The 20,718-nt window shown below is 45.1% G+C and overlaps 2 protein-coding genes across 5 annotated transcripts in view; one reads left to right on the top strand and one right to left on the bottom strand.

Annotated features, from left to right (window-relative positions):
• Positions 1–20,718, bottom strand: part of LOC144592991 (uncharacterized) — a 119,600-nt gene that overhangs the window by 97,786 nt on the left and 1,096 nt on the right. For 2 of the 4 annotated variants that reach the window (XM_078398405.1, XM_078398407.1), the window contains exons 2-3: positions 11,234–11,414; positions 9,543–9,708 (exon numbers count right to left, since the gene is read on the bottom strand). In XM_078398405.1, coding sequence (XP_078254531.1) covers positions 9,627–9,708; positions 11,234–11,414 — 263 coding nt within the window. In that variant the 3' untranslated portion in view covers positions 9,543–9,626. Of the gene's footprint in view, positions 1–3,021; positions 3,036–3,166; positions 3,230–4,846; positions 4,897–9,542; positions 9,709–11,233; positions 11,415–20,718 lie in introns of those variants that run through there. The other 2 variants (XM_078398404.1, XM_078398406.1) reach the window with 2 other exon arrangements.
• LOC144592990 (protein NDRG1-like) overlaps positions 19,411–20,718 on the top strand; it is a 94,842-nt gene continuing 93,534 nt past the window's right edge. The window contains exon 1 of the mRNA XM_078398403.1: positions 19,411–19,555. The gene's annotated coding sequence lies outside the window, so the exon portion shown is untranslated. The remainder of the gene's footprint in view (positions 19,556–20,718) is intronic.

The following is a 20,718-nucleotide window of genomic DNA, read 5'->3' as shown; positions in this document are numbered from 1 at the left end:
CTGACCCGCTGAGTTACTCAAGCATTTTGTGTCTACCCATTCCTTCTGTCTCTCGAGATGCTGCCTGACCTGCTGAGTTACTCCAACATTTTATGTCTACCCATTCCTTCTCTCCAGAGATGCTGCCTGTCCCGCTGAGTTACTCCAGCTTTTTGTGTCTATCTTCTGTTTAAACGAGCATCTGCAGTTGCTTCTCACACAGGGTTGATCACAGCCTGATTCCCCTGAGGCAGAAGGTGGGATGTCACCCTTGTTCACTGCACTTCACACTACTCAATGCTTACAACAACTCTGACACGTCGGCATTTTTATAAACCTTTGTTATTTAACATTATCTCATTAGTATCTATCTTTTGTCACCATATAGTCTAACGCATAAATAAGAGCAAAATCCTCTTAACAGCCAGCTGTACTTTCCCGCTTATAATGTCGAGCTGAGAAGGTTACTGGGTGATGAATGGTCAAGGTCAAACTGTGAGGCATCCCACCCGAAGCAGTATTTGTACTTGTAGACCATTGGGAACATTTGATGCTCCATACAGAATTCTATTTTTCATGAACAGTTGGAAACATTCTGACCAGCTCTCTCCAAGTACCCACGATTGGCTGATATACAGACAACCATGACCATTGACAGTTTTAGCTGCTTCTTCATAAACCCAAAGCTCCATTATCTGCTACAATGGGACAGGGCGTTGAAAAGGGTTTGGGAAAGAAATACAGAGAACAGTACAGCACAGTAACAGGCCATGGTCTACAATGTCTGTGCCAAACATGATGCCAAGATAATCTAATCTCTTTGGCCTGCACCTGCTCACTTCCTTATATTCCAAAGGATTCTCTGCCCCAAGCAATGGTCTGAGCCTCAGTCTGCAGGGTTCTGACTTTAGAAAAGGCACCAGGGAAATACGTTCACCATCTGTTTCTGTGTTCACAAGTTTTCAGCCTACCCAGAGTGTTCACTCCAAACAAGTTTTCAGTTCAATCTTTGCACTGATTAAACTCTATCGCTTGATCCATCCACAAAATTGACCATCCGAGAACCTTTACAGCCAGGAGAGGTTTAAGCCTGTGCAGTCAAAACACATCTAGGGATTGCTTGTCCTCATCTCACCAGCAACTAAAGAACAAGCCAAGTCTGCCACTTTCTCCTAATCCATGGCCATGTTGTCACGACCAGGACTGGAGACAATAAAGCCGGCAAAGTCACTGGAAACCGTGACCACCTTTGCAGACTATTTTCCAATATCATTGTTACTCAACGTTGTTGACACAGGAACAATTTAAAGAAGGAAATAACAAGTATAGCTGCCCTTTCTCCTGAAACATTTCACCTCATTTGAAGGGTTGACGTTATATGTCTAAAAGAAATATTTGATCTTTAAATGGAAGGAAAGTTTTAAGAAAGGTAAGTGTGTGCCTGTTATAGTATAGTCAAAGGGCCAGGCGCAAAGGGCCAGGCGCAAAGGGCCAGGCGCATTCAACTATTGCATTGTCAACATTTGCAAGAAATCCTGACAGACATTTCACGTTCAGGACACCAGCGTATCCTTCCTATCCACCCCGATCCACCCTGGATGCAACTGCAGCAGGAAGGGATGATGCTGGCTCAGATAAAGGGACAATGTGATTCACTTGCAGGCCCTGATCACTTCATATTCCTCTACCAGTTAACTCTTTACCCTGAAACAAGGAACAGTACAGCTTAGGAACAGGCCCTTCTGCCCAAAATGTCTGTGCTGAACATAACGCCAAATGAAACGAATCTCCTTTGTCTGCATATGAACCACAACCCTCCATTTCCTGAACATCCATTGAATCAAATGATGATCACATTGTGCTTTTAAACATGATGAAAGAAAATTCAAAGACTATTAAACCATCTTTCCAAAGCACTGTACTTTACCCAAACAGTACATTTCATTAAAGTGCTTAGGGCTAGAACAATTTACACAATTTACACAAAAGAATTTAATGAGACAAATCTCGGAAAGTTAATGTTAAAAGAATCTTATAACCATACAATGATATGAATGACTGTGCCTTGTGTTTTCTCTACAGGTTGTCTCGTGTTTGGTTTGCCCCCTGACAGCTGACAAGGAGACTGGGAAATGTGCTTAGTATCTCCATGTACATCTGCATCAGCCTGTCTCTGTGTGCTCCCATTTTGCAACACTCACCCATGCCCTCTATGACAAGCCCTCTGGAAACAAAGCACATTCACTTCTCCATCCTGTTGGTCTATCTGAAGCTGATCAGAATGAGGTATCCCTTCATTTAAACCTCAAACCTCTAATCCAGCCCGTTGTTTAAGTTTAGTTTAAAGATACAGCATGGAAACAGGCCCTTTGGCCTACCGACACAATGCCGACCAGCGATTACCCGTTCACACTAGTTCTGTTATTCCATTTTCTCATCCACTCCCTACACACTATGGGCCAGTTAACCTACAAAGTCACACATCTTTGGGATGTGGGAGCAAACCAGAGCAGTCAGAGAATGTACAAACTCCACGCAGACAGCACCCAAGGTCAGGATCGAACCTACGTCTCTGGAGCTGTGAGGACGCAGCAGCTCACCCAGCTGTGCCATTGTGCTGCCCTGTAATATGCAATGACTCAGATCTATCTCTGGCTCCTCTTTCTTCTCCTGGGTGGGGTGGAGCATGTCGATGAAGCTGGGGGCGAAGACAGGCTCCCAGAGACTCAATGATGAGGATAAACAGAAGAGCAAAATGATGGTGTGTGCCTGGCATTCTCAGGAATAATCCTCAGCAGATGTTCACGGTTGTAAAATATTAACAGAATTTTCATTGCCAGCATGGAAAACATAGAAACATAGAAAATAGGTGCAGTAAGAGGCAGACAGCACCGCTATTCATTGTGATCATGGCTGATCATCCACAATCAGTGACCTGTGCCTGCCTTCTCCCCATATCTCTTGATTCCATTAGCCCAGGGGTGTCAAACTCATTTTCACCTCGGGCCACATCAGCATTATGGTTGCCCTCAAAGGTTACGGTTGTAACTGTAAGACTGTATAAATGTAACTAATCTTTAACATATTGTTAAATAACTGTCTGCATTTGATTATTATTTATTGAAATGAACAAATATTGTACATGCATTAACATAAATGTAACAATATATGTAAGCACATTGACAAGTTCCTCCTAGGGTTTCCATTGCGACCTGGGGAAATCGCGTTTTTTCTTTAAAATAAATTGTCTCTTAAAAATAAAAGAAATTCAATTGGGGGGGGGGGGAGGAGGAGGAGGAGGGGGGGGGGGAGGAGGGGAGGTGGAGAGGGGAGGGGTGGGTGAGGAAGGGAAAGGGGAGAGGGAGAGGGAGCCTCTGAAACCGTCCTGCCAGCGGCCATCTTCTTTCTCCTTCACTGTGGTGCCGTGCTCCTCCAGGGGAGGGGGAGCGCAATTAAAGGCGGTACAGGGAAGGGGAAAGGGTGTGACCGAGGAGCCTTGGACCCAAAGCCTCTCCTGTATTGGTGTAGCATCCTCAACCCCCTACTCAATCCTCCTTAGCCCTCCTCTCCCTACCCCCCACTCTCCCATCTTCCCCGACCCCCACTGTCCCCTTTCTCCCCAACCCCCACTCTCTCATCCCCCACCAACACCCCCTCCCCCCCCCACCCCTGCTGTCCCCTTCTCCCCACCCCTCCTCCCCCCCGCACTCTTCCCTCCTCCCCACCCCACCCTCCTCCCCAGTAGCACTCTCCCTCCCACCCGCACTCTCCTCCACCCCCCATTCCACCACTCTCTCCTCCCCCCCACCCCCCATTCTCTCCTCCCCAGCCCCACTCTCCCTCCCACCCCCACTCGCACTCTCCTCCACCCCCATTCCACCACTCTCTCCTCCCCCACCTCCCCATTCTCTCCTCTCACGCCCCACTCTCTCCTCCCCAGCCCCACTCTCTCCTCCACCCCTCCTCACCCGCCTCCCCCACTCTCTCCTCACCCCCTCCCCTCCCCTCCACCCACTCGCCCCACCTGCATTCTCACCGTCCCCCTCCCCCCCACTGTCCCCCACCCCCACTGTCCCCCTTCCCCCCTACCCCCCACTCTCTTCCCCCCACCACCACCCCCTTCCCCCCACACTCCTTCTCTCCTCCACCCACCCTCCCCTCCTTTCACTCTCACTGTCCCCTTCCCCATCACCCACCTTTCCCTCCCTCCCCCACTCCCTCCCCCCACTCTCCCCTTTTCCCTGGCCCTCAGTCCCCCTTCCCTCCCACCCCCACTCTCTCTTCCCATCACCACACCCCCTCTCCTCCCTCACCCCCTCCCTCCTCCCCACCCCCTCCTCCCCCGTTCACTCTCACTGTCCCCTTCCCCCACCCACCTTCCCCCCCACTCTTCCCTGACCCCCACTGTCCCCTTCCTCCCACCCCCTCTCTGCTCCTCCCACCCCCCCTCTCTTCCCCCCCACCACCCCCTCCCCAGTCCCACTCTCCCAACAACCCCCACTCTCTGCTCCTCCCACCCCCTCTCTGCTCCTCCCACCCCCCTCCCCCCTCTTCCCTGCCCCCCACTGTTCCCCTTCCCCCCACCCCCACTCTCTCTTCCCCAACCACCCCCACTCTCTCTTCCCCCAACCACCCCCACTCCCTTCCCCCAACCACCCCCGCTGTCCCCCTCCCCAGTCCCACTCTCCCCCTACTCTCTCCTCACCCACTCTCACTCTCCCCCACCCTTTCCCCACCACCCCCTTTCCTCCCCCCACCCCCATAATCCCATTCCCTCCTCCCCCCACCATTCCCTCCCCCCACTCGGCCCCACGTCCACTCCACTCCCCTCCCCTCCGTGGAGCCGTTGGCGGCGAAAGGCACTTACCGAGTGTGCAGGGAGGAGGGAGCCCCGGACTACTAATTCCTTCTCATCTCCTTTCAAAAGAAACATCCTTTTAATCTAAAGCTGTGCACTCTGGTCCAAGACTCTCCCATGAAATAAAACATCCTCCCCACATTCAATAGACAATAGACAATACGAGTAGGAGTAGGCCATTCGGCCCGCCGAGCCAGCACTACCATTCAATGTGATCATGGCTGATCATTCCCAATCAGTACCCCGTTCCTGCCTTCTCCCCATATCCCTGACTGCTATCCTTAAGAGCTCAATCTAGCTCTCTCTTGAAAGCATTCAGAGAATTGGCCTCCACTGCCTTCTGAGGCAGAGAATTCCACAGATTTACAACTCTCTTTGTCCAGGCCTTTTACTATTCCGTAGGTTTCAATGAGGTCCCTCCTCATCCTTCTAAACTCCAGCGAGGACAGGCCCAGTGCCGTCAAATGCTCATCATACGTTAACATAATGATCCCCCCGGGATCATTCTCGTAAACCTCCTCTGGACCCTCTCTAATACCAGTTCATCCTCCCTCAGATATGTGGCCCAAAACTGCTCACAATAACTTGGCATCATGTTCAGAACTGATATTGTGGCCGAAAAGGCCTGTTCCTGCGCTGTACTGTTCTCTGGATACACACGGAACTGCAGATGCTGGTTTACCCAAAATTATATAAAGTGTTGGTGTAACTCAGCGGGTCAGGCAGCATCTCGGGAAAACATGGATAGGTGACGTTTTTGGTTGGGACCCATCTTCAGACTGATTATGGTAGAGTAGGGGAGAAAGGCAGAACAGTGGATGGGGCTGTTCTATGTTCCATGCCCGGGAAGAACCACAGCTAGTTAGGACCAGGTTTAAACGGACAGTCCATTGGCCTCAGTATTCAAAAAAAGTTTGTGCCACAGAGATATGATCAGTTACTCTGAATATTATTTTTTTTCCTTTTGTTTTTGACAATTATTACAAAAGGAATGTAATATGTGATATTATCTGATATTGTGTGTGTACCCCTTTGAATGTATCGTGACCAACTGTCCTCTGTACACGCAGGGCTAGAATGGCCAGACTGGCCTTTGAGGGTGCAATTGGAGGTCGTTGCAGAATAGAGTCCTGAAATTATAACGCATGGGAACTGGACATTCAGCCCAACTGTATTAATCCCATCTCCCAGTAGTTGGGCCACTGCATCTGTGCCTCTGTGAGTGATGTGCTTTCCTCAACACTTCTGGTATGTTTCAACCATGTTCTCAGGCATTGCATGCCAGCTACTTACTGGACTCTCAGTCGAGAAAGTCCCCACAGATACTTTCCAAATCTCTTTCCTTTACGCAAAATCTCTGTCAACTAATTTTACTTCCTCTGATATGGTTAAAGGTTTTCTGCAGTCTTCCCTATCTATACCCCTCATAAATTTATACACCTCAATCATGACCCCTCTGAATCTCCTCAGCTCCAGAGAGTACAGACCTAGCTTCTCCTGTCTCTCATAACTGATCTGCTCCATCTGAGGCAACATTCTGTTGAGTCTATTCTGTACCCTCTCCAGCACGATCATATCCCTCTTACAGTGTGTCTGACCAGTACAACACGCAGTACCCCAGCTGATGGCTATATCCCTCTTACAGTGTGGTGACCAGTACAACACGCAGTACCCCAGCTGATGGCTATATCCCTCTTACAGTGTGGTGACCAGTACAACACGCAGTACCCCAGCTGATGGCTATATCCCTCTTACAGTGTGTCTGACCAGTACAACACGCAGTACCCCAGCTGATGGCTCACCAACCTTTTATAAAAATGGAGCATAACCTCCCTATGTTTGTATTCAGTGCCCTGACTAATGAAGGCCAGTGTGCCACATCATCTATCTGTGACCATGTTACCTACCTCTGGGATTTATCTATTTGATCACAGTAGGGTTTGCTGGACTGGTGGAATAGTTTGTCAAAGACTGAGTTTGCTACCGATGATTATCTGTCAATGAGGCGGGTCTCCCTACCTAAGTACCTAAGGTGCCCGCCATTCAGCACCACCGAGACTTGCCAATGCATCTGGCTATCAGAGATGTGAGAGCCATCTGGATGGCTGAGATCCTGGCCCATTCCAGGTGTCTGGAGCTCCTAGCTGTGGGTTGGGTGGTGGTAGGACTGGTATCAGGGGGCATGGAACACGTGTCCCGTGCGTTTAGTGAAAACAGCTCATATAATTGTTTGCCCAGAATACCAGCCAATAATTATACAAAATAATGATACAAAAATAGATGGTCATATTTCTGTGAATTCATAATAACATATCTTATTTTAGAGACCAGGCGTTTGGAAGGGTTCATGATTGGGCAGTGAAATTTGCACGTTGCTGTGCATGTGACTGGGAAACACAGGAGGACATCCCATTGGGCAGAGATGGCCACTGTTTTATTGCTTGTGTTGGGTGAGCTACGACCAGTTGCCTGAGGCAGTGGAATGAAGTGATCATAATCCCTCTCTCTCTCTTTCCACTGTCTCCTTCTCACTTTCTCTCCTTCTCTCCCTAACTCTCTCTTTTTTGACTCTCCATCCCTCCCCTCTCTCTCCCGCCCCCTCTCTCTCTCTCTCTCTCTCCCCCCGCCCCCCCCCTCTCTCTCGCTCTCTCACACATTCACTCCCTCTCTTCTAATTTTTTTTGTTTTTTGGCACTTTTAATGTTTTGGATGCTGACATTGATGCATTTCTTCCATAGAAACATAGAAAATAGGTGCAGGAGTAGGCCATTCTGCCCATCGAGCCAGCACCTCCATTCAATATGATCATGGCTGATCCTCCAAAATCAGTACCCCGTTCCTGCCTTCTCCACATATCTCTTGATACCTTAGCCCTAAGAACTAAATCTAACTCTCTCTTGAAAACATCCAGTGAATTGGCCTCCACTGCCTTTTGTGGCAGAGAATTCCACAGATTCACAACTCTCTGGGTGAAAAAGTTTTTCCTCGTCCCAGTCCTAAATGGCCTACCCCTTATTCCTAAACTGTGACCCCTGGTTCTGGACTCCCCCAAACGGGAACATTTTTCATGCACCTAGCCTGTCCAATCCCTTAAGAACTTAACATGTTTCTATAAGATTCCCTCTCATCCTTCTAAATTCCAGTGAATACAAGCCCAGCCGATCCATTCTTTCGTCATGTCAGTCCCGCCATCCCGGGAATTAACCTGGTGAAGCTACACTGCACTCCCTCAAAAGCATGAATGTCCTTCCTCAAATTAGGAGACCAAAACTGCACACAATACTCCAGATGTGGTCTCACCAGGGCCCTGTACAACTGTAGTAGGACCTCCTTGCTTTTACACTCAAATCCTCTCGTTATGGCCAAATAAATGAAGTAATCTTTGCACCCTAAAACCAGCAGGCGCTGTTGATCGCTGAAAATATCTGCTGGAAATCATAAGATTCATACATAAATTGCCAATGAGGGAGGAGCAGTGGGTGGAGCAGGTAATTTACTTCAGCTTTTCATGATTATTTTTCAGTTCAGTGAGAGAACATTTTTAGGAAAGGTGATAAAAAATTGAGCTTTATTTTTAAATAAGTAAGTCTGAGGAAAAGCCCAGCATCAAAGGAGATGGGATCAAACAATCTGTGCTCGGATAAACATCCTCCCTCAGCTTCCCTTTTTTTGTGATCTCCTGAACACTCAGACAGTCTGAAACCTCTTCCCATGACGGGCTGGAAGTAACCCCATTGTAATCACTCCGTAGAAACAAAGAACTGCAGATGCTGATTTATATTAAAGATAGACACAAAGTGATTGAGTAACTCAGCAGGTCAGCATCTGTGTAGAAAAAGGATGGGTGATGTTTCGGGTTAGGACCCTTCTGACTGAAGAAGTAGAAACAGTCTGAAGAAGGGAACCGACCCGAAACGTCACCCTTCTGTTTTCTCTAGAGATGCTGCCTGACGCGCTGAGTTACTCCAGCACTCTGTGAAATGTCACCTATCCATGTTCTCCACAGATGCTGCCTGACCCGCTGAGTTACTCCAGCACTCTGTGAAACGTCACCTATCCATGTCTTCCACAGATGCTGCCTGACCCGCTGAGTTACTCCTTCTTGGTAGCCCTGTACTAAACTCTTAAAGGATTAAACTTTAGCGAGACATCCCCACACACTCCACTTCTCCTTAAATTACTTGCTTGACCAAGCTTTCGCTCCCCAAATTGTTAACTAGACTTGCATGGATAGTGAATTTTATTTGATAATGTTCCCATGACAAGCCTGTTTTTTTCTGAAGTTCAAACTGTTGTAGAAATGTAAATGTTTATTGAGATTGTTTTCCTCCTTTTGGTGCCATTTATACTGCACTATATTACTGTCATATATTGGGATTTTCTCGGGCAGTGAGACAAGGAGCACTCTTGCTGATATGCACCACTGTCTTTCCCTCACTAACTCTAATTTATTTTTATCAACTCTTTGCATTCAAATTCCTACTAAAATATTTCCCTATTAAGCCTGTTATCTCCATAACTCACTCTCTGCCCAGTTCCTTGTTCCACTCATGACAGCGTCCTGTATATTTCACATTCTCCTCACCTCACTACTACAAGTTCTTCGCCTGGACTCACCAATTTAAATTCATCTCAAAGGTTATCTTTTCAATTCGATTTCTATTCACTTTTTCTACGCTTTTGCCTCTGTGTCAATTATACTTACCTCAGTTTGTCTCGTGGCATGTAATTTTATGTGAAGAAACCAGGTAAAAGTAAGCCATTTGCTGTCTAATTTTCCCTTTTCAATTCAGGTTCCACAGCCTCTGACGATCCTGCCGCAAGAAGCTGCCAGAATTAGGCCAAGGGTAGCTTCCCTTCCAACCATGAGCCTGGGAAAGCATAAAATCTTCCTTAAGTAAAAGGCTGCAATAATGGCTGAGATCAGTCATGAAAGACAAAAATTATGGATTGATATTGGATTGATTCCAAGATGGCGCCCAGCCCAGGCGATTATTTGCATGCTAGCCACAGAAGGGAGTGATTGGGATATTGAATGTGCTGCTGGAGGAAGTAGTTGAGCAGAAACTATAACAACATTTATGCCATTTGGACAGGCACATGGATAAGAAAGGTTTAGAGCGATGTGGGCCAAACCAGGGCAGGTGGGGCTGGTGTAGTTGGGGCACCTTGGTTAGTATGGGCAAGCTGGGGCAAAGAGCATGTTTCCACTCTGTATGACTCTATGACCTGATAGAAGTTCATAAAATTATCATAGATAAGGTTGTCAGTCAGAATCTTTTTCGTCAGGGTGGAAATGTCAAGGACTAGAGGGCATAGCTTTAAGGCAAGAGAGGCAAAGTTTAAAGGACATGTGCAGGGGAAGTTATTTACATAGAGTGATGGGTGCTTGGAACACGCTGCTGGGGTTGGTAATGGAAGTAGATACAATAGTGGCATTTACAAGGCTTTTAGATAGGTTCATAGATATACAGGGGATGGAGGGATATGAATCACATGCTGGCAGATGATATTAGTTTAACAGCACCAAGTTTGACACAGACATTGTGGGCCATTAGGCCTGTTCCTCTGCTGTACTGTTGTTCTGTGCTCTAACATCTATGTTCTATAATCTATGTTCCATGTTCTATAATCCATGTTCCATGTTCTATAATCCATGTTCCATGTTCTATAATCTATGTTCTATGTTCCATGTTCTATAATCTATGTTTTATGTTCTATAATCTATGTTCCATGTTCTATAATCTATTCTATGTTCCATAATCTATGTTCTATGTTCTATAATCTATGTTCTATAATCTATGTTCTATAAACCATGTTCTATAATCCATGTTCCATGTTTTATAATCCATGCTCCATGTTCTATAATCCATGTTCCATTTTCTATAATCTATGTTCTATAATCTGTGCTCTATGTTCTATAATCCGTTCAATGTTCTATAATCTATTTTCTATAATCTATGCTCTATGTTCTATAATCCATGTTCCATAATCTATGTTCTATAATCCATGTTCCATGTTCTATAATCTATGTTCTCTAGTCTATGTTCCATGTTCTATAAGAAAATAACTGCAGATGCTGGTACAAATCGATTTATTCACAAAATGCTGGAGTAACTCAGCAGGTCAGGCAGCATCTCGGGAGAGAAGGAATGGGTGACGTTTCGGGTGAAGAAGGGTCTCGACCCGAAACGTCACCCATTCCTTCTCTCCCGAGATGCTGCCTGACCTGCTGAGTTACTCCAGCATTTTGTGAATAAATCCATGTTCTATAATCTATGTTCCATGTTCTATAATCTATGTTCCATGTTCTATAATCCATGTTCCATGTTATATAATTCATGTTCCATGTTCTATAATCTATGTTCTATGTGAGTGACCTGGAGTAGAACCCACATGTATTGAAATTTCCATTTGGCCGTTGCCCTTGTCCTTCTTGGTGGCAGAGGTTGTGTGTTTGGGAAGTATTTCTGGAGCAGCCTGTGTGAGTTACTGCAGTAGATTTTGTGGATGGTAGACTTTGTAATAACCGTACGCCAGTCATGGGCATTGGATGTTGAAGGTTGTACCTCAGGAGCTGCAACAAAACAAAATGGTAGTTAAATTCAAAAGATCTTTTCAAAAGAAAGTGCATAGATATTTGAAAAACAAAAACAAAGTGTGAGAGAAAGACCAAGGGAATTGGATTAAATGTACAGATCTGACAGACATCTACAGAGTGTGCTGGCTCAGACAGTTTCTGCAGGTGCTATAAGATTCCACAATGTATCACATTTTATATCAAAACTGTTGGCAGAAAACTAGCAAACACTTTGTAAGTGTTTCTTGCATTTGTAGCGAGTTTTAACAAGTTGGATGTTTCCGTGATCGTTCCAGAGCAGACTGGGATTGCTGACTGTGTTTGAACATGTTGTCTTGCAAAAGTAGTTTCAGGTTTTCCCATGATTTGAATCAAAATGGAAGAACATGGAATATGAGCAGGAAGACATTAGATGGAAGTGCAGTTGAGTAAAATAAATAGTATTCCAATTTTTTATTTTCTTTCGAAAAAATAGTTGACTTATTTTAGTTAACAATTTGATTGTGTAAAGCATCCCATCCAATGTCTTTCCAGCCTTCACCACACTTCACACCTTCCATGAAGTATCTGCATCTGCAAACCAGCTGGTTATTGCCATTAACCACTTGGACCAGAGCTCAATCAGTGTGTCCCGCTGAGATTGAAATGATATACAATTTGGCCAAAGTTGTACAAATACATTTTAGACTTTTTGATAGGCACATGGATATGCAAGGAATGGAAGGATATGGATTATATGCAGGCAGGTAAGAGTTGGTCTTGGCATCATGTTTGGCACAGGCATTGTGGGCCAAAGGGCCTGATCCTGCACTCTACTATATTCCACGTCATATCCTTTAAAAATGTCAGCAACACAACAAAGCTTTAAGTCTGGATTACTGATGTGATTTAGAAACATAGCATTCTTCTCAGTACTTTGTAAATAATATTACTGACAGGAAAACAAGCCAATGTGAAGATATTTCAAGAGAAGTTTAGAATTTATTAGAGTAGAAAATGGATTTGAAGGTGGAATGGAAACAATGGTTGCCCGGTCAAACAATAGAGACATGAGAAGCAGAAGCACCAGCTTCACTGTTCAGTGAAGTCACGCTGATCTTTAATTGCAGCTTCACTTTCCTGCTCTTTCCTGAATTTGGATCCATGTTCACTAAACTAAATGAGCAAGGATTTCAGAACTATGTTGAAGAAATAAAATGTCCATGCAGCTTGAGAGACATCACATGTCAACTATAATAATAGTTCTCATGCTTTCTAGACATGGCGGAGGCCATTTGACCCATTAAGTCTATGCTAGCTCTCTGAACGTTCCTATCTATCCCATTCTCCTACTAATTTCCCAGTAGCCAATTTATTTCTCATATGCTCATCAACTCTTCCTGATTCCCCCCTCAATCGGCAGCCTAGTCACCGGCAGTCACCTTAAAATCGCCTAAGTGGGACAGGCCCTTAACCACTGAACTTGATGATGAGAATCATCGCAAAGAAGCAATGAATGTCACTGAGATCTTTCCATAGTGAGGGGAATACATCTGTTCTTGCTGCATACACCAAACATATTACATTATAGTTTACATTTCTCATACTCAGCTTTCGAACCCAGAGTACTAGGTGCACGACACTAGGCTTTGGTTCACTGGACCAAGAGTAAATGTCTACCCTCCTTTAAAGAAAATACACACTAAATTTATTACACTTTCACTCCTCAGGGTGGCATGTATAAATCGAATTACTCAGTACTAAGGCACATTGTTCACAAATTTACCAAAGTGTACACCAGCCAGTCGTGGCAGATTGAACAGGTTGCATTAACTTGCTTTCTAAGTTCCCTGGAGGAAAGAAAAGTGAGGGAGATCTAACTGTGGCATTTAAAATCATAAAAAGGATTTGATTGACTGGATGAGGAGAAACTATTTTCTCTTACGAGAAAAGCCTGCACAATCTTCAAAACAAAACCACTGAGATGAAAAGGAAGCACATTCTCACATAGAACATTGAACATAGAAACATAGAACATAGTGACATTCCCACAAAAAAACATAGAACATAGAAAAATTGGTGTAGGAGTAGGCCATTCGGCCCTGCGAGCCAGCACCGCCATTCAATAAGATCATGGCTAAAATCAGTACCCCGTTCCTGCTTTTCCCTACAGTACCCTCCATAATGTTTGGGACAAAGACCCACCATTTATTTATTTGCCTCTGTACTCCACAATTTGAGATTTGTAATAGAAAAAAAATCACATGTGGCACATTGTCAGATTTTAATAAAGGGTATTTTTACACATTTTGGTTTCACCATGTAGAAATTACAGCAGTGTTTATACATAGTCCGTCCCCCCCCCCCCCCCCCCCCCCCATTTCAGAGCACCATAATATTTGGGACACATGGCTTCACAGGTGTTTGTAATTGCTCAGGTGTGTTTAAATGCCTCCTTAATGCAGGTATAAGAGAGCTCTCAGCACTTAGTTTTTTCTCCAATCTTTCCATCGCCTTTGGAAACTTTTATTACTGCTTATCAACATGAGGACCAAAGTTGTGCCAATGAAAGTCAAAGAAGCCATTATGAGTCAGAGAAACAAGAAAAAAACTGTTAGAGACATCAGCCAAACCTTAGGTTTATCAAAATCAATGTTTGGAACATCATTCAGAAGAAAGAGAGCACTGGTGAGCTTACTAATCACAACGGCCCCCACAGCTGTTGACAGAAGAATTCTCTCTATAATAAAGAAAAGTCCCCAAAAACCTGTCTGACATATCAGAAACACTTTTCAGGATTCAGTTGTGGATTTGTCGATGATCACTGTCGACAGAAGACTTCATGAACAGAAATACAGAGGCTACACTGCAAGATGCAAACTACTGGTTAGCCGCACAAATAGGATGGCCAGGTTACAGTTTGCCAAGAAGCACTTAAAAGAGCAACCACAGTTCTGGAAAAAGGTCTTGTGGACAGATGAGACGAAGATTAACTTATAGCAGAGTAATGGCAAGAGCAAAGTATGGAGGAGAGAAGGAACTGCCCAAGATCCAAAGCATACTACCTCATCTGTGAAACAGGGTGGTGGGGGTGCTATGGCCTGGGCATGTACGGCTGCTGAACGAACTGTCTCACTTATCTTCATTGATGATACAACTGCTGATGGTAGTAGCATAATGAATTCTGAAGTGTATAGACACATCCTATCTGCTCAAGTTCAAACAAATGCCTCAAAACTCATTGGCCGGCGGTTCATTCTACAGCATCCCAAACATACTGCTGAAGCAACAAAGGAGTTTTTCAAAACTAAAGAATGGTCAATTCTTGAATGGCCAAGTCAATCACCCGATCTGAACCCAATTGAGCATGACTTTTATATGCTGAAGAGAAAACTGAAGGGGACTAGCCGCCAAAATTCTCTGAATGCATTCAAGAGAGAGCTGGATAGAGCTCTTAAGGATAGCGGGGTCAGGGGGTATGGGTAGAAGGCAGAAACGGGGTACTGATTGAGAATGATCAGCCATGGTCACATTGAATGGCTCGAAGGGCCGAATGGCCTCCTCCTGCACCTATTTTCTATTTTCTAAAACAACCATAAGCTAAAGATGGCTGCAATACAGGCCTGGCAGAGCATCATCAGAGAAGACACCCAGCAACTGGTGATGTCCATGAATCACAGACTTCAAGCAGTCATTGCATGCAAAGGATATGCAACAAAATACTAAACATGACGACTTTCATTTACATGATATTGCTGTGTCCCAAACATTATGGTGCCCTGAAATGGGGGGACTATGTATAAACACTGCTGTAATTTCTACATGGTGAAACCAAAATGTATAAAAATGGCCTTTATTAAAATCTGACAATGTGCACTTTAACCACATGTGATTTTTTCTATTACAAATCTCAAATTGTGGAGTACAGAGGCTAATAAATAAATGATGGATCTTTGTCCCAAACATTATGGAGGGCACGGAATATCCCTTGATTCGTTTAACCCTCAGAGCTAAATCTAAGTCATTCTTAAAAACATCTAGTGAATTGGCCTCCACTGCCTTCTGTGACAGAAAATTCCACAGATTCACAAGTCTCTAGGTGAAAAAGCTTTTCCTCATCTCAGTCCTAAATGGCCTACCCCTTATTCTTAAACTGTGACCCCCTGGTTCTACACTCCCCAAAATGGGGAGCATTTTTCCTGCATCTAGCCTGTCCAATCCTTTAAGAATTTAATATGTTTCCATAAGATCCCCTCTCATCCTTCTAAATTCCAGTTTCGAGCCCAGTTGACCCTTTCTTTCATCATATGTCAGTCCTTCCATCCCGGGGATTAACCTGGTGAACCTACGCTCCACTCCCTCAATGGCAAAAATGTCCTTCCTCAAATTAGGAGACCAAAATTGCACATAATACTCTGGGCTCTGTGCAATGGCAGTAGGACCTCCTTGCTCCTAAACTCAAATCCTCTCGCAATGAAGGCCAACATGCCTTTCTTGCCATTAGCTTTCTTCACTGCCTGCTGTACCTGCATGCTTATTTTCAGTGACTGAAGTACAAGCACACCCAGGTCTTGTTGCACCTCCCCTTTTCCTAATTTGACACCATTCAGATAATCGATGGTTGACACAAAATGCTGAAGTAACTCAGCGGGACAGACAGCATCTCTGAGAGAAGGAATGGGTGACATTTCTGGTCGAGACCCTTCTTCAGACGTTTCAGGTTGAGACCCTTCTTTTGTCTGAAGAAGGGTCTAGACCTGAAACATCATCCATTTCTTCTCTCCAGAGATGCTGCCTGTCCCGCTGAGTTACTCCAGCATTTTATGTCAACCAGCATCTGCAGTTCTTTCCTACCATTCAGATAATAATCTGTTTCCCGTTCTTGCCACCAAAGTGGATAACCTCACATTTATCCACATTAAACTGCATCTGCCATGCATCTGCACACTCACCCAACCTATCCAAGTCACCCTGCAGCCTCATAGCATCCTCCTTGCAGCTCACACTGCCATCCAGCTTTTTGTCATCCGTAAACCTGGTGATGTTACATTTAATTCCCTCGTCTAAATCGTTAATATATATTGTATATAACTAGGGTCCCTGCACCGAGCCTTGTGGCACTCCACTAGTCACTGCCTGCCATTCTGAAAAGGACCCGTTAATTCCTACTCTTTGCTTCCTATCTGCCAACCATAGAAACATAGATAGAAACATAGAAAATAGGTGCAGGAGGAGGCCATTTGGCCCTTCGAGCCAGCTTCGCCATTCATTGTGATTATGGCAGATCATCCACAATCAGTAACCTGTGCCTGCCTTCTCCCCATATCCCTTGATTCCACTAGCCCCTAGAGCTCTATCTAACTCTCTTTTAAATTCATTCAGTGAATTGGCCTCCACTGCCTTCTGTGGCAGAGAATTCCACAATTTCACAAATGTCTGGGTGAAAAAGTTTTTCCTCACCTCAGTTTTAAATGGCCTCCCTTTATTCTTAGGCCCCTGGTTCTGGACTCCCCAACATTGGGAACATTTTTCCTGCGTCTAGCTGGTCCAGTCCTTTCATAATTTTATATGTCTCTATAAGATCCCCCCTCATCCTTCTAAACCATTTCTCTATCCACGTCAATACCCTACTTCCAATACCATGTGCTCTGATTTTGCACACTAATCTCTTGCGTGAGACCTTGTCAAAGACTTTTTGAAAGTCCATATACGCCACATCCACTTGCTCTCCCTTATCCATTCTACTTGTTACATCCTTAAAAAATTCCAGAAAATGAGTCAAGCATCATTTCCCCTTCATAAATCCATGTTGATACAACTGTTGGTGAACATTTTCAGATTTTATTCTAGAAATATATGGCAGGAGCAGTTGCCTGAGTACTGGGGAGGTAAAGTGATGTGCAGGAAGGAGTTGCAGATGCTGGTTTACACTGAAGGTAGACACAAAATGCAGGAGTAACTCTGGATAAAAGGAATGGGCAATGTTTCGGGTCAAGACCCTTTTTCAGACTGAGTCAAGGGAGAGGGAGACATAGAGATATGGAAGGATAAGGTGTGAAAACGAGACATCTAAGGGGACGAAGGTCAAGGAAAATGTAGAATAGATCATTGTTAGCTGGGGGAAGATCACAGCAAAGTATATAAATATAAAATTTAATCAGGAGGACAGTCAGACTGCTCAGAGAACTAGGATGGGGAGGGATGGAGAGAGAGAGAAAGCAAGTGTTCCTTGAAGTTAGAGAAGTCAATATTCATACTACTGGGTTGTAAGCTGCCCAAGCAAAATATGAGGTGCTGCTTCTCCAATTTGCGCTGGGCCCTCACTCTGACAATGGAGGAGGCCCAGGACAGAAAGGTCAGTATGGGAATGGGAGGGGGAGTTAAAGCGTTTAGCAACAGGGAGATCAGGTAGGTTTAGGCGGACTGAGTGGAGGGTTGACAAAGTGATGGGTTGCCAAGTCATGTCATTATTGTGGGTGGCACAGTGGTGCAGTGGTAGTGCTGCTGCCTCACAGCGCCAAAGATCCAGGTCAGATCCTGATCTCGGCTGTTGTGTGGAGTTTGCGCGTTCTCCCTGTGACTGCATGGGTTCCTCTGGGTGCTCTGGTTTCTTCCCACATCCCAGACATGCGGGTTTCTAGATGAATTGGCCTCTCTAAATTGTCCCTAAAATGTACAGAGTGGATCAGAAAGTAGGATAACATAGAACTAGTGTAACCTGGTGATCAATGATCCGCATGGACATGGTGGCCCAAAGGGCCTATTTCCGTGCTGTATTTTTCAATCAGTCAACTGTGGACCAAGAGAGTGCAATAGTAATCTGGGATTAGTATGAGTGAAACACAAAATGCTGGGTCAGGCAGCATCGCTAGATAATGATGCCCAGAGATGCTGTCTGACCCGCTGAGTTACTCCAGCATTTTGTATCTATCTTCGGTGCAAACCAGCATCTGCAGTTTCTTCTTACACACTCGAATGAGCTACCTCAGGGCTACAGCATGAAGCAGAAGTAGGGGGAGCATCTATTCTCTCAGGTAAATTGCAGTGCTACTACAAACACTGTACAAAAGTGCTTTCACCCACAAGTAAAAATAACAAATGATAAAATGACAAGTGATCCGAGGAGAGAAAGTGGAGTATCTGTTATGCCGAGGAGTTCAGAGTAAGGGAACATAAAAACACCAACCATGTGTGGTTACAGTGTAAGGAATGCCAAGAGAATAGAGTGATTGATTTCACAAAGGGAAGCGAGTTCCATGCATACATCACGGGGGTTTGACTAATATAACGCAAATACGATTAAGAAAGTTGGACTGAGAATGTTCCCATGCGTGCAAACACCAAAGTGCAGTCCAATTGACAGACTGTTTGTTTCTGCGTTGTAGTTTCTTTGTCAAGTAATTTTAAATAGTGAAAACTATTTTTTAAAGATGTGTTAGGGAGTGGGATAGACCACAGCTGCACACATCTCGAAATAAGGGAGTTTCTAGTCTGGATATGGATAAACAAAGTCTTCATCCCATCCTAATTGTATGGTAAACGTATTAGTGTATGCAAGATAAACATATTCCTGGGTTTTAGTAATCTCTTCCAAATTGCATCATCCCGACTACGTGAGGGAATGCAGGGTGTATGTGCAGTCATGTGCCTGCTTAATCTGAGAAAATAATTGACATTCAGCGCGAACAACAACATTTAAATTGCATTTGCCTCCTGACTGCCTTTATTGCCCCAGTCCGGGAATGTGTTCGACGGCACATCCGCCATGGGGACTAATTCTAGATTTAAAAAAGAATCCATAAATACAACTTTCCTGAATTTAATATACGGGTGTTTTTAATATATATTTCAAAACGTTTACGTTGTAAATAACTTATTTTTGTTGGTAAATAAAACTTTGAAAGGTAAAATATTCTCATTTTCTAATGAAAACCACGTGTCGGTGAGCTGTAAAGCAGGGGGCAGGACTGGGGCAGCGAGCTTTATAAACCTCCCACATCCGCTCACACCAAAACAGGCACGGGCAAAACAAAGCGAGGCGAAGCAAAGCAAAGCAAAGCAACGAGCGGAGAGAAGAGAATAGAAGAGGTGAGGAGAGGAGAGCGGCACAGATTGCAAACAGGCGGAGTGCCACCTTGCAGATCTTTCTTGAATTCGAGGTAAGTTTAAAACAACTTAATTTTGACAACTTTGGCCAGTTTTGAGTTGTTTTCGACAGATGAACTTCAACCGACGATCGCCAAATCGTGAAATTCTTTCAAATGCCACCAGGATTTTCCAGAATAAGAAAAGTTCCTTCGAGCACATTTGTCGAGACAAACGTTCTCGTTGTTTCAAAGGGTCAACAACGCCTGGAAAATGAAAATGTATGTTGGGGTGGGGCGGGAAAAGTTGTTTGTGTTCCTTTTTCTGGCCACATGAAGGCTTCGTCAACACTTGGAACTTTTCACTGCTCACATCGATCAAACTGTCCGCAGTGAGACTGCCCGGAGCAGTGGTCAGAGTGTGACTGCCCAGAGCAGTGGTCCGTGCGACTGTCCAGAGCAGTGGTCCGTGCGACTGTCCAGAGCAGTGGTCAGAGTGACTGTCCAGAGCAGTGGTCAGTCTGTGACTGGCCGCAGTGTGACTGCCCAGAGCAGTGGTCAGAGTGACTGTCCAGAGCAGTGGTCAGTCTGTGACTGGCCGCAGTGTGACTGCCCAGAGCAGTGGTCAGAGTGACTGTCCAGAGCAGTGGTCAGTCTGTGACTGCCCAGAGCAGTGGTCCGTGCGACTGTCCAGAGCGATGGTCAGTGTGACTGCCCAGAGTAATGATCAGTCTGTGACTCCAGAGCAGTGGTCAGTGTGACTGCCCAGAGCTGTGGTCAGTGTGACTGCCCAGAGCAGTGGTCAGTGTGACTGACCGCAATGTGCCTGTCCAGAGCAGTCACAGTGTGACATAGAAAATAGGTGCAGGAGAAGGCCATTTGGCCTTTCGCGCCAGCACCGCCATTCAAAATGATCATGGCTGATCATCCACAATCAGTAACCCGTTCCTGCCTTCTCCCTGATTCCGTTACCCTGAAGAGCTAAATCTAACTCTCTTGAATACATCGCAGTGACGGTACGCAATGTGAGCGTCCACGGTGTGGGTATCCAGTGTGAGCGTCCAGGATGTGAGCATCCAGTGTGAACGTCCAGGGTGTGAGTGTCCAGTGTGAGTGTGAGCGTCCAGTGTGAACGTCCAGTGTGAGTGTGAGCGTCCAGTGTGAGTGTGAGCGTCCAGTGTGAGCGTCCAGTGTGAGTGTGAGTGCCCGGAGCAGTGACCCGCGCGCCTTTGGGATGT

Source organism: Rhinoraja longicauda, chromosome 4, assembly GCF_053455715.1.
Source record: "Rhinoraja longicauda isolate Sanriku21f chromosome 4, sRhiLon1.1, whole genome shotgun sequence".
Taxonomy (NCBI): domain Eukaryota; kingdom Metazoa; phylum Chordata; class Chondrichthyes; order Rajiformes; family Arhynchobatidae; genus Rhinoraja; species Rhinoraja longicauda.
This window is presented reverse-complemented; position numbering and strand designations above follow the sequence as displayed.